General features: G+C 32.3%; 3 protein-coding genes across 3 annotated transcripts in view; all 3 read right to left on the bottom strand.

The window, feature by feature from the left end:
* The window catches only part of LOC130645307 (PAX3- and PAX7-binding protein 1-like), a 36,511-nt gene extending 25,819 nt beyond the window's left edge, over positions 1–10,692 (bottom strand). The window contains exons 1-6 of the mRNA XM_057451260.1: positions 9,359–10,692; positions 7,981–8,113; positions 7,370–7,540; positions 6,697–6,896; positions 6,419–6,566; positions 5,791–5,909 (exon numbers count right to left, since the gene is read on the bottom strand). Of these exons, the coding sequence (XP_057307243.1) occupies positions 5,791–5,909; positions 6,419–6,566; positions 6,697–6,896; positions 7,370–7,540; positions 7,981–8,113; positions 9,359–10,546 (1,959 nt within the window). The 5' untranslated portion in view covers positions 10,547–10,692. The remainder of the gene's footprint in view (positions 1–5,790; positions 5,910–6,418; positions 6,567–6,696; positions 6,897–7,369; positions 7,541–7,980; positions 8,114–9,358) is intronic.
* Positions 1–13,846, bottom strand: part of LOC130645306 (cilia- and flagella-associated protein 54-like) — a 108,424-nt gene that overhangs the window by 81,137 nt on the left and 13,441 nt on the right. The window lies entirely within an intron of this gene.
* On the bottom strand, positions 11,221–12,090 carry LOC130645314 (autophagy-related protein 101-like). The gene has a single exon (XM_057451268.1). The coding sequence runs from the start codon at positions 12,033–12,035 to the stop codon at positions 11,376–11,378; it is 660 nt and encodes a 219-aa protein (XP_057307251.1). The 5' UTR covers positions 12,036–12,090; the 3' UTR covers positions 11,221–11,375.

Here is a 13,846-nt window from a genome sequence, read left to right on the forward strand (position 1 = left end):
TTATGTAAGACATAACAGATCTCAGGGTTCGATTTTAATTTCCACTCATATAAACGCAGAATAAGTTTATGAAGGCTACGCACTAACCAGCTACCTAGCATAGACCTAATGATCTTGCCAGAATCAACTAGCTAGCTACAATCTTGGTCAAGACACCTAATTTCAAAGTAATTCCATAAACTATTTCTAAATGCACTTCGATCTTAAGTTATTTGGTTAAATTTAAACTTTTGATGTGCTAATTGTTGATGCCGTCAGTATGGCGACTTTGAAGTTGCATAGCTGTTTGACGCTTTTGGTCCGTATTTGAAAAACGACAAAAAAAGGCTTTACCTTAATATTTTTGTCTAAGATTTTAGATGCTTCCCGTTTTGTTTTATTTATTCGGGTGGTCTGGTTAAATTTTATTGTTGTCAAGTGTTCTCTATAATAATAGCTGTCGCCTCTGCGCAAAATGGTACCGCAGGTATCGAGACACACGTAATGCGGTAAATAAAAGGACAGGCGGTCCCGTGAATTTATCCACGGACCACCGACTAACCTATAATGTGTTAAATTAAAATAACAAGCAGTGCAGACATTGCAATATTGATATTTTCAAGTTTTCAGTTTGTGTTAAATGTTTATATGGAGCCAGTCAGGCGATGTTCGAACATTTTAGACTTTTTGGGACATACTTGACTATTTCAGCTATGACTCTGTATTCAGGGTGTGCAGTTTGTTAAAACAGCTCAGAGGTTAGCCACAAAATTCTTTGACTGTGTGGTGATAATACTCGCAACCAATTACTACTTTTTTTACTGTAAGTTTAATTCATGTGCTTTGGTAAAATTGACGTATGGTTACACGAAAGGTTGTGTTTTTATTCAATATTTAATTTTATGCAAAGCTTTGAGGGAGGAAAGTTTAAGGTGACGATAAAATTAATTTTTAAACAAACGTCAAAAAGGGTACTCCTAAATGTGTAACAAATGCCATAAACTTCTGCATATTTTTCTTTGCTTCTGTCAAATAATTCTACACGCAATACCAATACTATTAATACTAGTCGATAAAGCCCGTGGAAAAATCCACTGAGGCAGGATAAAAATTTGATGACGTCAGCAACCTATCCATTGAAAATTAAGAATTTTGTTTTCACGTTGCATCTATTGTGTAGAGATTAAAGCGCTGATCAAAAAAATGTATATGATCATGTGCCTTTGATGAGCGGTTAATGAGATATAAGGGTTTAGAAATTTTGCTGACGTCAGCAATGGTCGTTAAAACCCCCAAAATTTTTTTCAGAAATTTGTATACCTGTGACCTTCATCCTATAGATCTTGAAATGTTGATCAAGAAAATGTATAGGATCATGAACTTTTGATAAACGCTTGCAGAGATATTAGGGTTTGAAGATATTTTGATGACGTCATCATCCCGTCCATTCCAAAACGGATTTGGGGACCCAGGTTTGGGAAAATTACCCAAATTGGTCCTAGGTGGTCCCTAGCTACCTGCGCGGTGAAAAATCATTGACGTCACCACCTCGTCTCCAAGTTATTTGGCCTCAAAGTTTTAGGTGCACTGTAATGTCTTCATTAATTTAATATAGGATATTGACGTTAAAGTAGTGTTATTTTCGTCGCGTCGTAACGTCGAAAAATTTAACATATTAGACAGATATTTTTCGGTTACTTCAAAGAAAATTTCGGTAAGATCAAAGAAAACTGAGCAGATCTACTTTGCCTGTCACAGACACACGGAACGTGGATTTTTCCACGGGCCTTATCGACTAGTTATTATATAGATTGCTATCATCATGAACACTAGTGCATCATCAATCATATTTCTTTTCATATATTTAAATTGTGTTTGTATGAGATTCCTAATTCAACATTTTGATTATATTTGGAAATACACCTAGTATACTAGATCCAACAAAGAATAAATACATCCAATTAAAAACCCCTTTTTTAAGCTCTACAGATGTTGCCTGAATATTTTTACAGTCCGCCTTGCGTTTTGTGTTTTGAATTGTTTCTCGTGAAAAACAAGTTGGTTTCATATGAAAGACCTTCACAAGTTGTCTACGAAAATATTTTTAACTTCTTTAAAATTTTTATTGGTTGCCGCGATATATCCCATTAGCAATTGCTAGTTTAAATGATAATGAGGAAAACTAAATATTATTTTTTATGTAAATATGTTCAATATATCAAACTGGATAGGCGAAAACATATGTACACATCCACTTGAGAACCCCTTAAAACAGCACCTCATTATATATCAAATACATAATAGTCATGCATGAATTAGCATAAATATCGAAACTTTCGAATCAAATCGTAGAAACTGATCAAGATTTAAAAATAAAATAAAAATCATAGACGTCTTTTCAAGCTCTTTTATACGAATTCATGAACTTTAGGGACATTGATACGAAATTCCATCCAAGCACGTTCGCTGTCGTTATGTTTTCCATCTACAGCGCTTCAACATGATGACGACTTACTATTCAAGAAACGTGTGCATGATTTAAAAGGACGGAAAAATGTCACACTGGTTATGTGTAAATAATAAGAAAAGCAAAGATTTCTGAGTGAATAAAACACTAGGATAGCTCCTCCTTTTAAGAAATTCAAATACAATATGGACATAAAAAAAACTCAATATGTACAACATCCGTGAAATAACATTTACAATAAGAGAGAAGATAACTCCACACGTTGTATTTGTGGATTATTTGTGTATTGAACTGAAAATATACATTTTAAATACTTTAATACATAAATTTTGACGCATCCTTAAACGGAATATTTTTCGCACAAGATTTTTTTTTCATTTCGTTAGGAATAAAAACAAATAAACAAATGCACAAGGCGTATCGTGTTCGGCGATTGTCAGATTGAGTTTAATTTTTACGCACTTTAATTGCGCGAATTACGCTAAGTTCGCGCAATATTGAAAAATTCCGTAGTTAACTTAAGCGAAAATAAAATCTGCACTGAAGCTTCATACATAAAGCTACATATTTACTAAAGTTCAGTTGATTACTCCAACATTTATCGCCTGATTACCAGGCATAAAATTTCCATGTTTATCTTTAATTCTTTTTCCAAATTTTACGAAAAGACGTCAAACAACTTTTAAAACCATACGAACATTACATTACTATTGTTTCAAAACCTCAAGTTTTTTAAAACATCTCTTTACGGATATCTCATAACAAACTTCTCTAACGGGGTTCATATTTATTATCATTTACAAATCGAAACTCATTTCTTTCTTCTGCTGCACAAAACTATTCACATCACTGTCAAGACATCTGTGGTGTCCACGCTTTTGCTCCGTGTATTTCTTTGTGTAAAGTTCAAATGCTAATCCGATCACAACTAGGCATGATATGATGCCAATGAGAATCTGAATAAAGGTGTGGCTGAAGAGATCGCCTACTGAGTCATGGTAAAGCGTTTCAGTGTGACAATACTGGCGAAAGCGATCAACTGGTTCGTCATACACTTCGTCCCTAGCTGTATGCATACACCTCAGTGCGGCTTTTATTTCTATAGTAACATTTAGTGTCATTAAACAATTTATAGGCAAGCTTGCCGGGACAGTCTGAATGATTCTCAAGGGAACTTTCTGAGTATCATCGTGTATCTCTTCTTGGTACCAGGCAGCTACGTCGGCGTTGATCATCGCGGCGAATACTTCGCCTTTGCGAACTAACTCAATCGCGTCGTGGTATGACTTGGTTGGTCTTACTATTGCACGGTAGTCTTTAGCTCGTCGTTCTTCCACTGATTTCTCCAGCACAGACACCGTCTTTCCATACACGTTCAAATCTTCAACTCCTGTCACGATTTCAGTCGTGGTCGCGGTCATCACGCAGGCTATCATTACACCAATAAAAACCCATATCATGGCCACCAAACGGCCAATAAGAGAGCGAGGTACGACGTCTCCGTAACCCACCGTGGTCATGGATACAAGACTCCACCACACACCTGTTCCGGCTCCTTTGATAAAAGATTTAGGAAATTCCTTATTGTACAGCCGTTCGGCAATCCAGATCAAGATTCCAAACAACATTGACAATAAAATGGCAATAAGAATTATCTGTCCACAGCTTAATATCCCTCTTAAAATCTTGTTGGGTAAAGATACCAAATTTCGGGGAACTATTATTGCTATTTCAGTTGATTTAAATAACTCGAAAGACCTCAGATGTCTTTTAACTTCATAATCAGCATCTTTGTCATCAAACGACACGATTGGAACCCAGACAGCCTTGCTTTTTGATACGTTGACCAATTCGCCTGTTCCATAAGGCAAATCAGACCTCAACAAATCATAGAATTCTTTTCGAACGAGTTTGCGACGATACTTCACCAACGTACGATTTGCACAATACCTTCGGCCTTTCGAAAACATCCGTGGAATTATACCGTCTAGTGTGCCTTCTTCTGTACGAAAGATAAATGGTTTGACTTCCCAGTACACAACTTCAAAAATTGAATCACTCATTGTAGAGGGTAGGAAATAAACCAACACAATAAGCACGCCTTTCAACATTTTTGTTCTCAACTTTAATTTCTAGCTGCTTCAACACCACAAACGACAAGTGGTACAGTCTTAATTAAAATAAGTTTTAAAAACAAATTTATATAGCTGATCGTGCTGTTAATTATTGATGAGTTTTTGGTGGGTTTATTAAACATCCTTTTTAAAAACAAATTAAAAGGGTCCAGATACAATGCAAAATAGAATTCCTAAAAACCTGGTCTAAAATTCATTCTGAGCAGTCGCTTCTATCTACGATAGTAAATTTAAAGGCTATTTAAATCTCGTGAATGAATTTATGAGACAGAAAGAAAATCCGAAAAATAAGGTGTTAAGCAACAGGTGAATTTCTAATCATATATATCACATAAAAACATCGGGAAAAATCTGTTAGTCATAAAAACAGGGAGGAGGTAAAGAAAAACAAAATCACACTCCCACAAGAACACAAAGCTGCTTAGAATTCATAAGTACTAGCCATAGCAGTCTACACTTCTTTCTATTATTAGGCTGGTTCGATTCTTTATGAAGTAATATACAAAAGAAAAAGACGTAAAAAGCGTTTTAAAAAATCATTTGACTAGAATTTGTGCATGCCAAATCTTAGTCAAGAAAAACAAGCAACAAAAATTTGCCGAAAAAGCAACAACGAGACTTTTGACAGCGAAGCATCACCAACAAGTGATGACGAAAAAATCACAACGATACTGTCGACAAAAAAGCAACAAGAACGAAACTTTTAACGGCGAAACAACAAGAACGAGAGTCTCGACGAAATATGTCTATAAAAATCAAAATGAACTGGACTGTCGACAGAAAAGTAACAAGAACGAGAACAGTCCAGGGAAAAGCAACAATGACGAGAGTGTCGAAAAAAAAGCAACAATGACGAGACCGTCGACGGCAACACAAAGAAGCATCCTAATAAAACATTTTAATTCCATCGCAAAAATAAAACACTTGTTACGATTACAAAATAGATATATTCTTTATGCAAGTAGCACGAAAACAAGGTATGCTATTCACAGCATGTGGTTTGCAAGAGCTTTCAATGAAAAAAGCAAAAACTATTTCCCTAACTTTATCCTGGTTTACTATTTTGAAATGTTCCAACATTTCTGGACACATTGTGACCCCCTTGGTTTTCTCCGGCTTCCAGTATGAAATTAGCTTTGGGTAAGCAAAAAATACAAGAAATTGCTTTTTGTTATCGCCAAATAAATGGTTTGAGTGAAAATTAAATACCTTAGTCTGTTTGCTATCCCTAGTTATCGTTGGAATGTCATCAATAAGTCTTTGAAGTAAAAAAGTCGCCAGTTTAGTTTGCTTCGTCGACAAAGGATCCCACACATCTCTCATCAAAACTATAAAAAAAAGTTAAAGGTCATCAATTCGAAATAACATCTCCCTGTGTTTCTATTCTCGTTGAAATACAACCACCACCACCAGTTTACAGGAATGTTTTTTATTTCAAAGTTTTACATATCAACAGGGACACAATATTATTTTAAATACACTAGCGTCAGTAGCTTCATTGTTGACACACAACAAATATAAACAATAACAGATAAAAACAATAACAATGATAAATAAATAAATAAATAAATAAATAAATAAATAAATAAATAAATAAATAAATAAATAAATAAATAAATAAATAAATAAATAAATAAATAAATAAATAAATAAATAAATAAATAAATAAATAAATAAATAAATAATAAATAAATAAATAAATAAATAAATAAAAATATTAATAATAATTAAAACTAATTCTTCAATTTCATCTTCCATTACATCATTTTCATTCTGGATAATTTTGGGGAGGAAAGGGAATGTACACTGCCTGTTGGGGACATTAGAAGAAACTGACCTGTGATTTTTGGGATTAATACCTTCTCAATAATATTTGGCAACAGCTTTACATCCTCATCTTCAGGGTCTGGTTCTCCTCCAAGATCACCATAAGCTGCGAGGGATAAAAACCACTCCATTTCTTCGAAATCTGCTGTCCCTTCCAACTATAAAAATTAGACTGTAGATTGTTGTAGAGGGAAAAAAATATAAACACAATTTAGTTCCAATACTTTCCAGAAATATCTATAATAGAAAAAGAGGAGAGTGCAACAGTAACAATAATATTTATCTCACCTCAAGAGGATTCCAGTTAAGTAACTGAAGTTTAATAAAAGGAGTAAAGAGTTTTGGTAAACAAAGACCTAAGTACGCTTCTTTGTATGTCTCATTGAAACCGAACTTCCATTGTTCAAACCGTGATCTGATTTCTGGAATTGAAGTGAAATCGTTAATCACATCTTCAAACAGACTATCCGCTTCCGTCAGGATTTTGGCTAAAAAATAATGGTGAATTTATAATCACTCTTTGCTCTCCCATCATCAAACATCAAAATAAAAAAAAACAGGCTTAAACCGTATATACTAGTCAGTAAGCACGCAGATAAACAACGAGTTTGCCCGTCCTTTATATATCACATTGTCTGTAACACGGCTGTAAAATTGCAACAGCTATCGCTACTGTGTTATTACTTTGCACAGAGGCAGACAAAATATACGGGTATTAATAATGTGGAGATATACAATATAAAAATATCTAATAAAACAATGAAACGATCTAAATAGTTTTAATTAAAGACATTTTGTGCTTGTACATCAAGATTGGGAATAATGCAGAAATCTATTAAAGATATTTCTAGAATTCTTTTTGTGAATTTTTCGGGAGAGTTGTTCAAGTTCTATGATAGCGCATTGACGCATCTCTACAACAAGAAGTGACTGAGACATAAATATAAAAATTAACACATACCCTTTTCAGCTTCAAAACGCAAACTATCACTCGTCAACATTTCATCATCACTAGACATTCCTTCGTAATGTGCTGATTCAGCACTATCCATGCGTTTCTCTCGCCTTCTGTTCCGTCGTCCCTCTCGTTCTGCAATTCTGCGATTCTTAGCATTGTTTATTCGATCCGAATCTACAAACAGGTGGAAGAATCTTTTATACTGTTCATATGGAAGTACAAACTACGTTTTCTTTATTAGCAAGTAAAAAAAATCTTAATCAGGCTAGGGTGTGCTAATTCAAACAAACGCAATCAGAGTTAAAGTATGCTTAAAAAAATAGAAAACTTAAAGGTTTACTTTTAAACTAAATAGTTGAAATGGTCCTATTTTTAGCTTCAAAGGAATCAGGAAAAAACACATTAGAGGGATTTAACAAGGCTGAATTATAGGCTTGGTAATAAGCCTAAAAAATTTCCCTAGCTGAGCCTGAATATGCTTATAAGCTTTATGCTTATAAGCAAAATATGTAATCTAGTTAGAATAAACCAAAGCAAAGTATAAAAATAATAAACAGCTAATCAATGATCATATTAAAGAAAAGCATATAATTAAAAATAATTTAAAAATCAACCATTTGTAATCGTTTTTGCAGAAGCCTCATCAGCCTCATCCTTAACATCATTCTGACGACGTGTCATAAACTTTTGTGATGCTTTCTTAAGCACTTGATGCATCGAGTCTTCAAGTTCATTGATCTTTTTAACCTACACATAATTTTTTTAACTTCAAAACAAACGGAACAAAAGAAACAGACCAATTAGCACCAAAAAATTATATACCACTCTTCTCTGAGAAACTATATATATTATTTCTACTGCCAGCTCTGGTTAAAAAAATTGAAGCTGCGGTTTTTAATTATGTTTTAAGGATTGTTCAGTGAAGCATAAAAGAATAAATTCAGTCGCAATTAAAAAAAAGAAGCACACGAACTGTATAGAAATTAGAGATGCAAATGGCATGCCATATTGGTAAAGTTTGCTAGGCTGTAATTTATGTATTTTAGATGGCTCGGGTAGATTTCGCCTTGAAAGTAGATTTTTTCATTAACTTATAATTTAGTATATATAGTTATTTTTTTTTAAATATATAAGCATAATTATTTAGACGTTAACAAAAAAAACTGTCTGAAGTTTTTAGCATGTCACACATTATTAAACAGGTGTTTAAAAACAACAAATTAATAACATGCTGTTTTTCTATTTCCTGAACCTGGAAACCAATTGCCTATGACATTTGTGAAAATAATACAACAACAAAAAAAAGGGTATATATAATATTTTTTAAATATATATATATATATATATATATATATATATATATATATATATATATATATATATATATATATATATATATATATATATATATATATATATATATATATATATATATATATATATATATATATATATATATATATATATATATATATATAAACTGTGATATACTTTATTTTAAATAAAAGTGCCACAACGAAAGAAATTTTAGGATCTTAAACTATACATATCAAACTACACTTTAGTTTGATTAGTCATTTAGTCAGGCAGACAGCATAATAATAAATTCCATTTTTTTTAAAATACAGACAGTCTAAAGTACTTTCATAGGAAAAAAAACTGTTTAGCAGACTGACTTCAAACAGAAACACAGATCATTATAAATTAATGGTGTAAGAAATCCCGAAAACATTTTTTGTGTTTGCTTAAATCAAACAGATTTCGAGGCTGTAGTTAGTCACGAATACTTTTCCTTAGACAAGTGCACCTGCACTCATGAATCTGCACCATTAATCTTTCAAAATATTAAGGTATACATTCTTTATAAGAGACAAACATTTTGACTTTAACCTGAACATTTTTTCGCCATGCTTTTAAAAATCCATGCACTCATATTTTTAAAGGTTTATTTAGGAAGTAATTTTGTCAGTCAGACTTTAAAAAATCTTTCACCTTTTCGTTGAGACATTCAATTAAATCTTTCACAAAACCTTGCATCTCTTGGTAAAATGAGAATCTGTCAGAAACATCTCCAGCTTTCCTTTCTAGTGTAACAATATTCTCTTTAGAAGAATCCAAATCAAATTTGTTTTTATCTTTTTGTTGAACATGTAAACGATGCAACTGTTTTTTAGTATCTAACTGTTCAGAAAGCCGTTTTGAAATAATGTCAACATCAAATACTTGACTATCTGCTACTGGTATTGTGTATGCTGTAGGAAATATTTGCATGGGATAACCACCTGGGATTTGAAAAGTCTGTTGTGGCAACATCGAATTGCTGTAATTATCTATTGACTGAGCACCGTTTGTGCTTGGTAGCTTTGGTGCATATGCTTCAGGTTGTTGCGTGATAATTTGACTCCCTTTTTTTATTTGCTCCTCTTCCCATCGCTGAAACTCTTCATCGTCATGTTCTTTGTGTTCCTCATCACTTTCATCGTGTGCCTCTTCTAATGCTTTTGCCACCTGTTTGCGTCTTTCGAGGGCAGGATGTGATGATGCCGTATTTCCTTTCATTTCTAGCCTCTCATCATCACTACTGTCATTTTCTTCTCTTATTAATCGTGATTGTGCCGTTGAAAATCTACTTTCATATTTAATTGTGTTTAAAGGTATATAGTTGACCTGTCCACCAAATTGCCTGGCTTGTTCACGTCTTTTCTTCATGGCATAAATGGTAGCAGCATCAGGTATGTCGCCAGGAGTACTAAACCGATGACTCGTGCTAAACCTATGTGAAGCATCATTGTCGTCCAGCTCTTCGTCATCATCAAATGTTTTTATATCAAGATTACTACTCTGTACGGCAGTACTATAATTTTCATCCTTCTTGTTGTCCTTTCCTTCTCCTTTCTTCTTTTTACGCTTTTTTTCTTTTTTAACTTCATCTTGCATATTTAAACTAGCTTTTGAGCGTTTAATAACAAACTCTTCTTCTTGTTGAAACTCATCATTAAAACTTAAGGTTGAAGCACTCTTTTTTATCTTTGTTTTTGCAGCGATTACTGGTGCACTAGCCACATGTTTGATAATTGCTGACTCTGTGTTTGTCTCCTCCCCTTCTTCTTCTTCATCACTGCCAAAAACCTTTTTACGAATGTTTCCACGCTTTCCCTTTTTACGGAAACCTCCAATCATAACGACTGATTCTTACTCAATCTAAAAAAAGAATAAAAAAAAAAGAATTACTGTTTAAATCAAACATAAAAGGCAATACTTTAAAGGAAATGTTTCATCCTACTTTTTTTAATTTTTAATAAGCATAAAAAAGTATTCAACTATTATTTTTCAAAGATGCAAACAATAACCCATTGCATTTTATTAATTTGCAGTCTAATATTAAAGCAGGGTGGTGATTATTTTTCTAAAAACAAATTCTAGATATTTCCTGGTAATTTCCATGTTAATTAAATTTAGATGCAAAAGTTTTATTGCTCAATCCGCAAAAAAATATTTTATAAATTAAAACAAAAAGAAAAGTATGAAATATATTTGAGCTTTAAAGCACAAGTATGTTTCTAAAAAGACCAAAAAATATTTAGTGTTGTTAGGTATTTTCATATGCAGTTACTCAAAAACTGAGTGACATAATTTAGTAACTTTCCACCGTAATATATAATTTTTTTATTCGTATTACAAAGAAGAAATTTGACACACAATAGCTTAAAGCAATAAATTTCTTGAACACCAAAAATACATATATACAATGACAGCATAAATAATTATTTATTAATAATTTATTTATAACAAAAAATTAGTTACATTAAAAAACTCCTTGCAAAGCAGATGGAAATTGAAAAGCTCAAGGTAAAAACTATACGGTTAATATTCCCTAGTTACATTGTTTACCTAGAATTTAATTTTACCTTACCTTTTACCTTTAATTATTTTACATTCAGACGAGCAGTCAAGAAAGTTCTAGGAGCTTTTATCACAGCAGAAAATTATAAACAAAGAGATAGTAAAATTAATAATTAAATGTGTCTTTTAACAGTTTCCTCATAGTATTCCCCATCGTCATTTCGGATGAATATTCCCCTGTTTGAAATGAGACCCGGTGCAGATATGGCTGGACATCATCATACTGATCATCAAATACGTTTGTTAAGTCTGGTTCATTTGGCATTTTTGGGATGTACTCAGGTTGGTTAACAATCTGACAAATTGTTCGTATTTTTTCATTTACATTATCTGTTAACTTTTCATGTAGTATATTTCGTTCATTCTCATTTCCCATGTGCACAACTTCAAACTTTAAAACCCAAAGCTCCCAAGGAACAGACTCAGTTGGAAATGGCCATGGGCTTTTGCGCTTTTGATAAAACTCTAGTGATAATTGTCCATTTTTATAGCCATCCATACTTTTTAAAGCATCTTTAAATTGTCTTGCCTGTTTTTGAACATTTTTGTGCAACTTATCACTAGAGCAGCGTACATACGTACAATCAATGAACTGACAATCAACGTCTTCAAATCCAATAGTTCCAATCGTATAAGATCCCTGCTGTTGATAATGAAATTTTCCAGTTGATCGATGAAACAACAGAGTGTGCAATATGCTACAAACAACTTCTTCAACTTGACTCAATTCAACTGTAAATTCAAAGACTTGTGATCTAGCATTCATTGTGCATTTAGCTAGTTATAAATATAATCTAAAAATAAAGAAAATGCCATTGCTTACTTCAGTTGTAAGGCAGCAAAAATGTATAGAGATAGGAAAACGTCACTTCAGTGTCGAAAACACTGAAGTGGCTTATTTCTATGTGCCCTGTGTTCTAAATGTATACATTAGGTATACAGTACCGCCTGCGTGTAACTTTACATGTACGCGAGTTTTACGACCTCATGTAACGATCTCATGTCTACATAAAGAACGTTCACATATCTTTTGTTTACACACAAATTTAATTGCTTTCTATTGTTATCGTCGTGCGCGAGTCATAACAATAAGATTTGATGAATCCTTTTGTTGTCACATGTAACATGCATGTTATTGTTTAAAAGTGTTAAAGATCACGAAGGCTATTGAAATATATTATTTTAGAAAAAAAAACGAACATAAAACTTAATATTTAAAAAAAACTAATGTTGCTACTTTTTAAAACTTTTAGTAATAATTCTTTATCATCGAAGCATATTTTTTAACATGCAAAACTTTTAAAAGTTCTTCTTATAAAAAGCAACGTTTAACAGCGCAAACGGAAAAAGCCTACTTTCAGGACTTTCCCCTTTACGATAAGATTTTGAAAACAGATTAAATTTCAATACCGAAGAACGAAAAATCTAAAAATCTAACTTTTGACGTTCTTGACAGATCTAATTGTGAGAACATTTTGTTTTGCGATGCGATCTAAAAAAGCTTTTCTATCGCCATTTTTCGTTCTTAAATTTTTAAAACGCGATCTTAAAAAGCTTTTCTATCGCCGTTTTTCGTTTTCAAACTTTTAAAATGGGATCTTAAAAATCTTTTCTATCAGCGTTTTTCGTTTTTAAACTTTTAAAATGTGATCTAAAAAGCTTTTCTATCACCGTTTTTTCGTTTTTAAACTTTTAAAATGCGATCTAAAAAAGCTTTTCTATCGCCGTTTTTTCGTTTTTAAACTTTTAAAATGTGATCTTAAAAAGCTTTTCTATCGCCGTTTTTCGTTTTCAAACTTTTAAAATGGGATCTTAAAAATCTTTTCTATCAGCGTTTTTCGTTTTTAAACTTTTAAAATGTGATCTAAAAAGCTTTTCTATCACCGTTTTTTCGTTTTTAAACTTTTAAAATGCGATCTAAAAAAGCTTTTCTATCGCCGTTTTTTCGTTTTTAAACTTTTAAAATGTGATCTAAAAAAGCTTTTCTATCGCCGTTTTTCGTTTTTAAACTTTTAAAATGCGATCTAAAAAAGCTTTTCTATCGCCGTTTTTCGTTTTCAAACTTTTAAAATGGGATCTTAAAAATCTTTTCTATCAGCGTTTTTTGTTTTTAAACTTTTAAAATGCGATCTAAAAAGCTTTTCTATCACCGTTTTTTCGTTTTTAAACTTTTAAAATGTGATCTAAAAAAGCTTTTCTATCGCCGTTTTTCATTCTTAAACTTTTAAAATGTGTTCTAAAAATCTTTTCTATCGCCGTTTTTCATTTTTAAATTTTTAAAACGCGATCTAAAAAAGCTTTTATTTTTAAAGTTTTAAGTAAAGTGAGTAAAAACAATAAACCTTTGTTAAATTTTATTTTCAATGGTGGATCTCTTGACGACTGTAGCAATTAAATACAACAATGGGACACACACAGTTCACATGAGCTAATTAAATTTCGCGAACAAGACATGAACTCTATTGTTTTCAACATGCAAAAATAGCTCATGTATTTAACAATAGGTTAACAATAACAACGAAAGTTCTAAGGCTACCGAAAGCTCATGCGAAGGTGATAACTATCGCGTACATGTAA

This window comes from Hydractinia symbiolongicarpus, chromosome 5, assembly GCF_029227915.1.
Source record: "Hydractinia symbiolongicarpus strain clone_291-10 chromosome 5, HSymV2.1, whole genome shotgun sequence".
Taxonomy (NCBI): Eukaryota; Metazoa; Cnidaria; class Hydrozoa; order Anthoathecata; family Hydractiniidae; genus Hydractinia; species Hydractinia symbiolongicarpus.

What these genes read in the sequence shown, in the direction of transcription:
- LOC130645314 (XM_057451268.1), bottom strand. Translation starts at nt 12,035, where the DNA reads ATGAATGCTAGATCACAAGTCTTTGAATTTACAGTTGAATTGAGTCAA.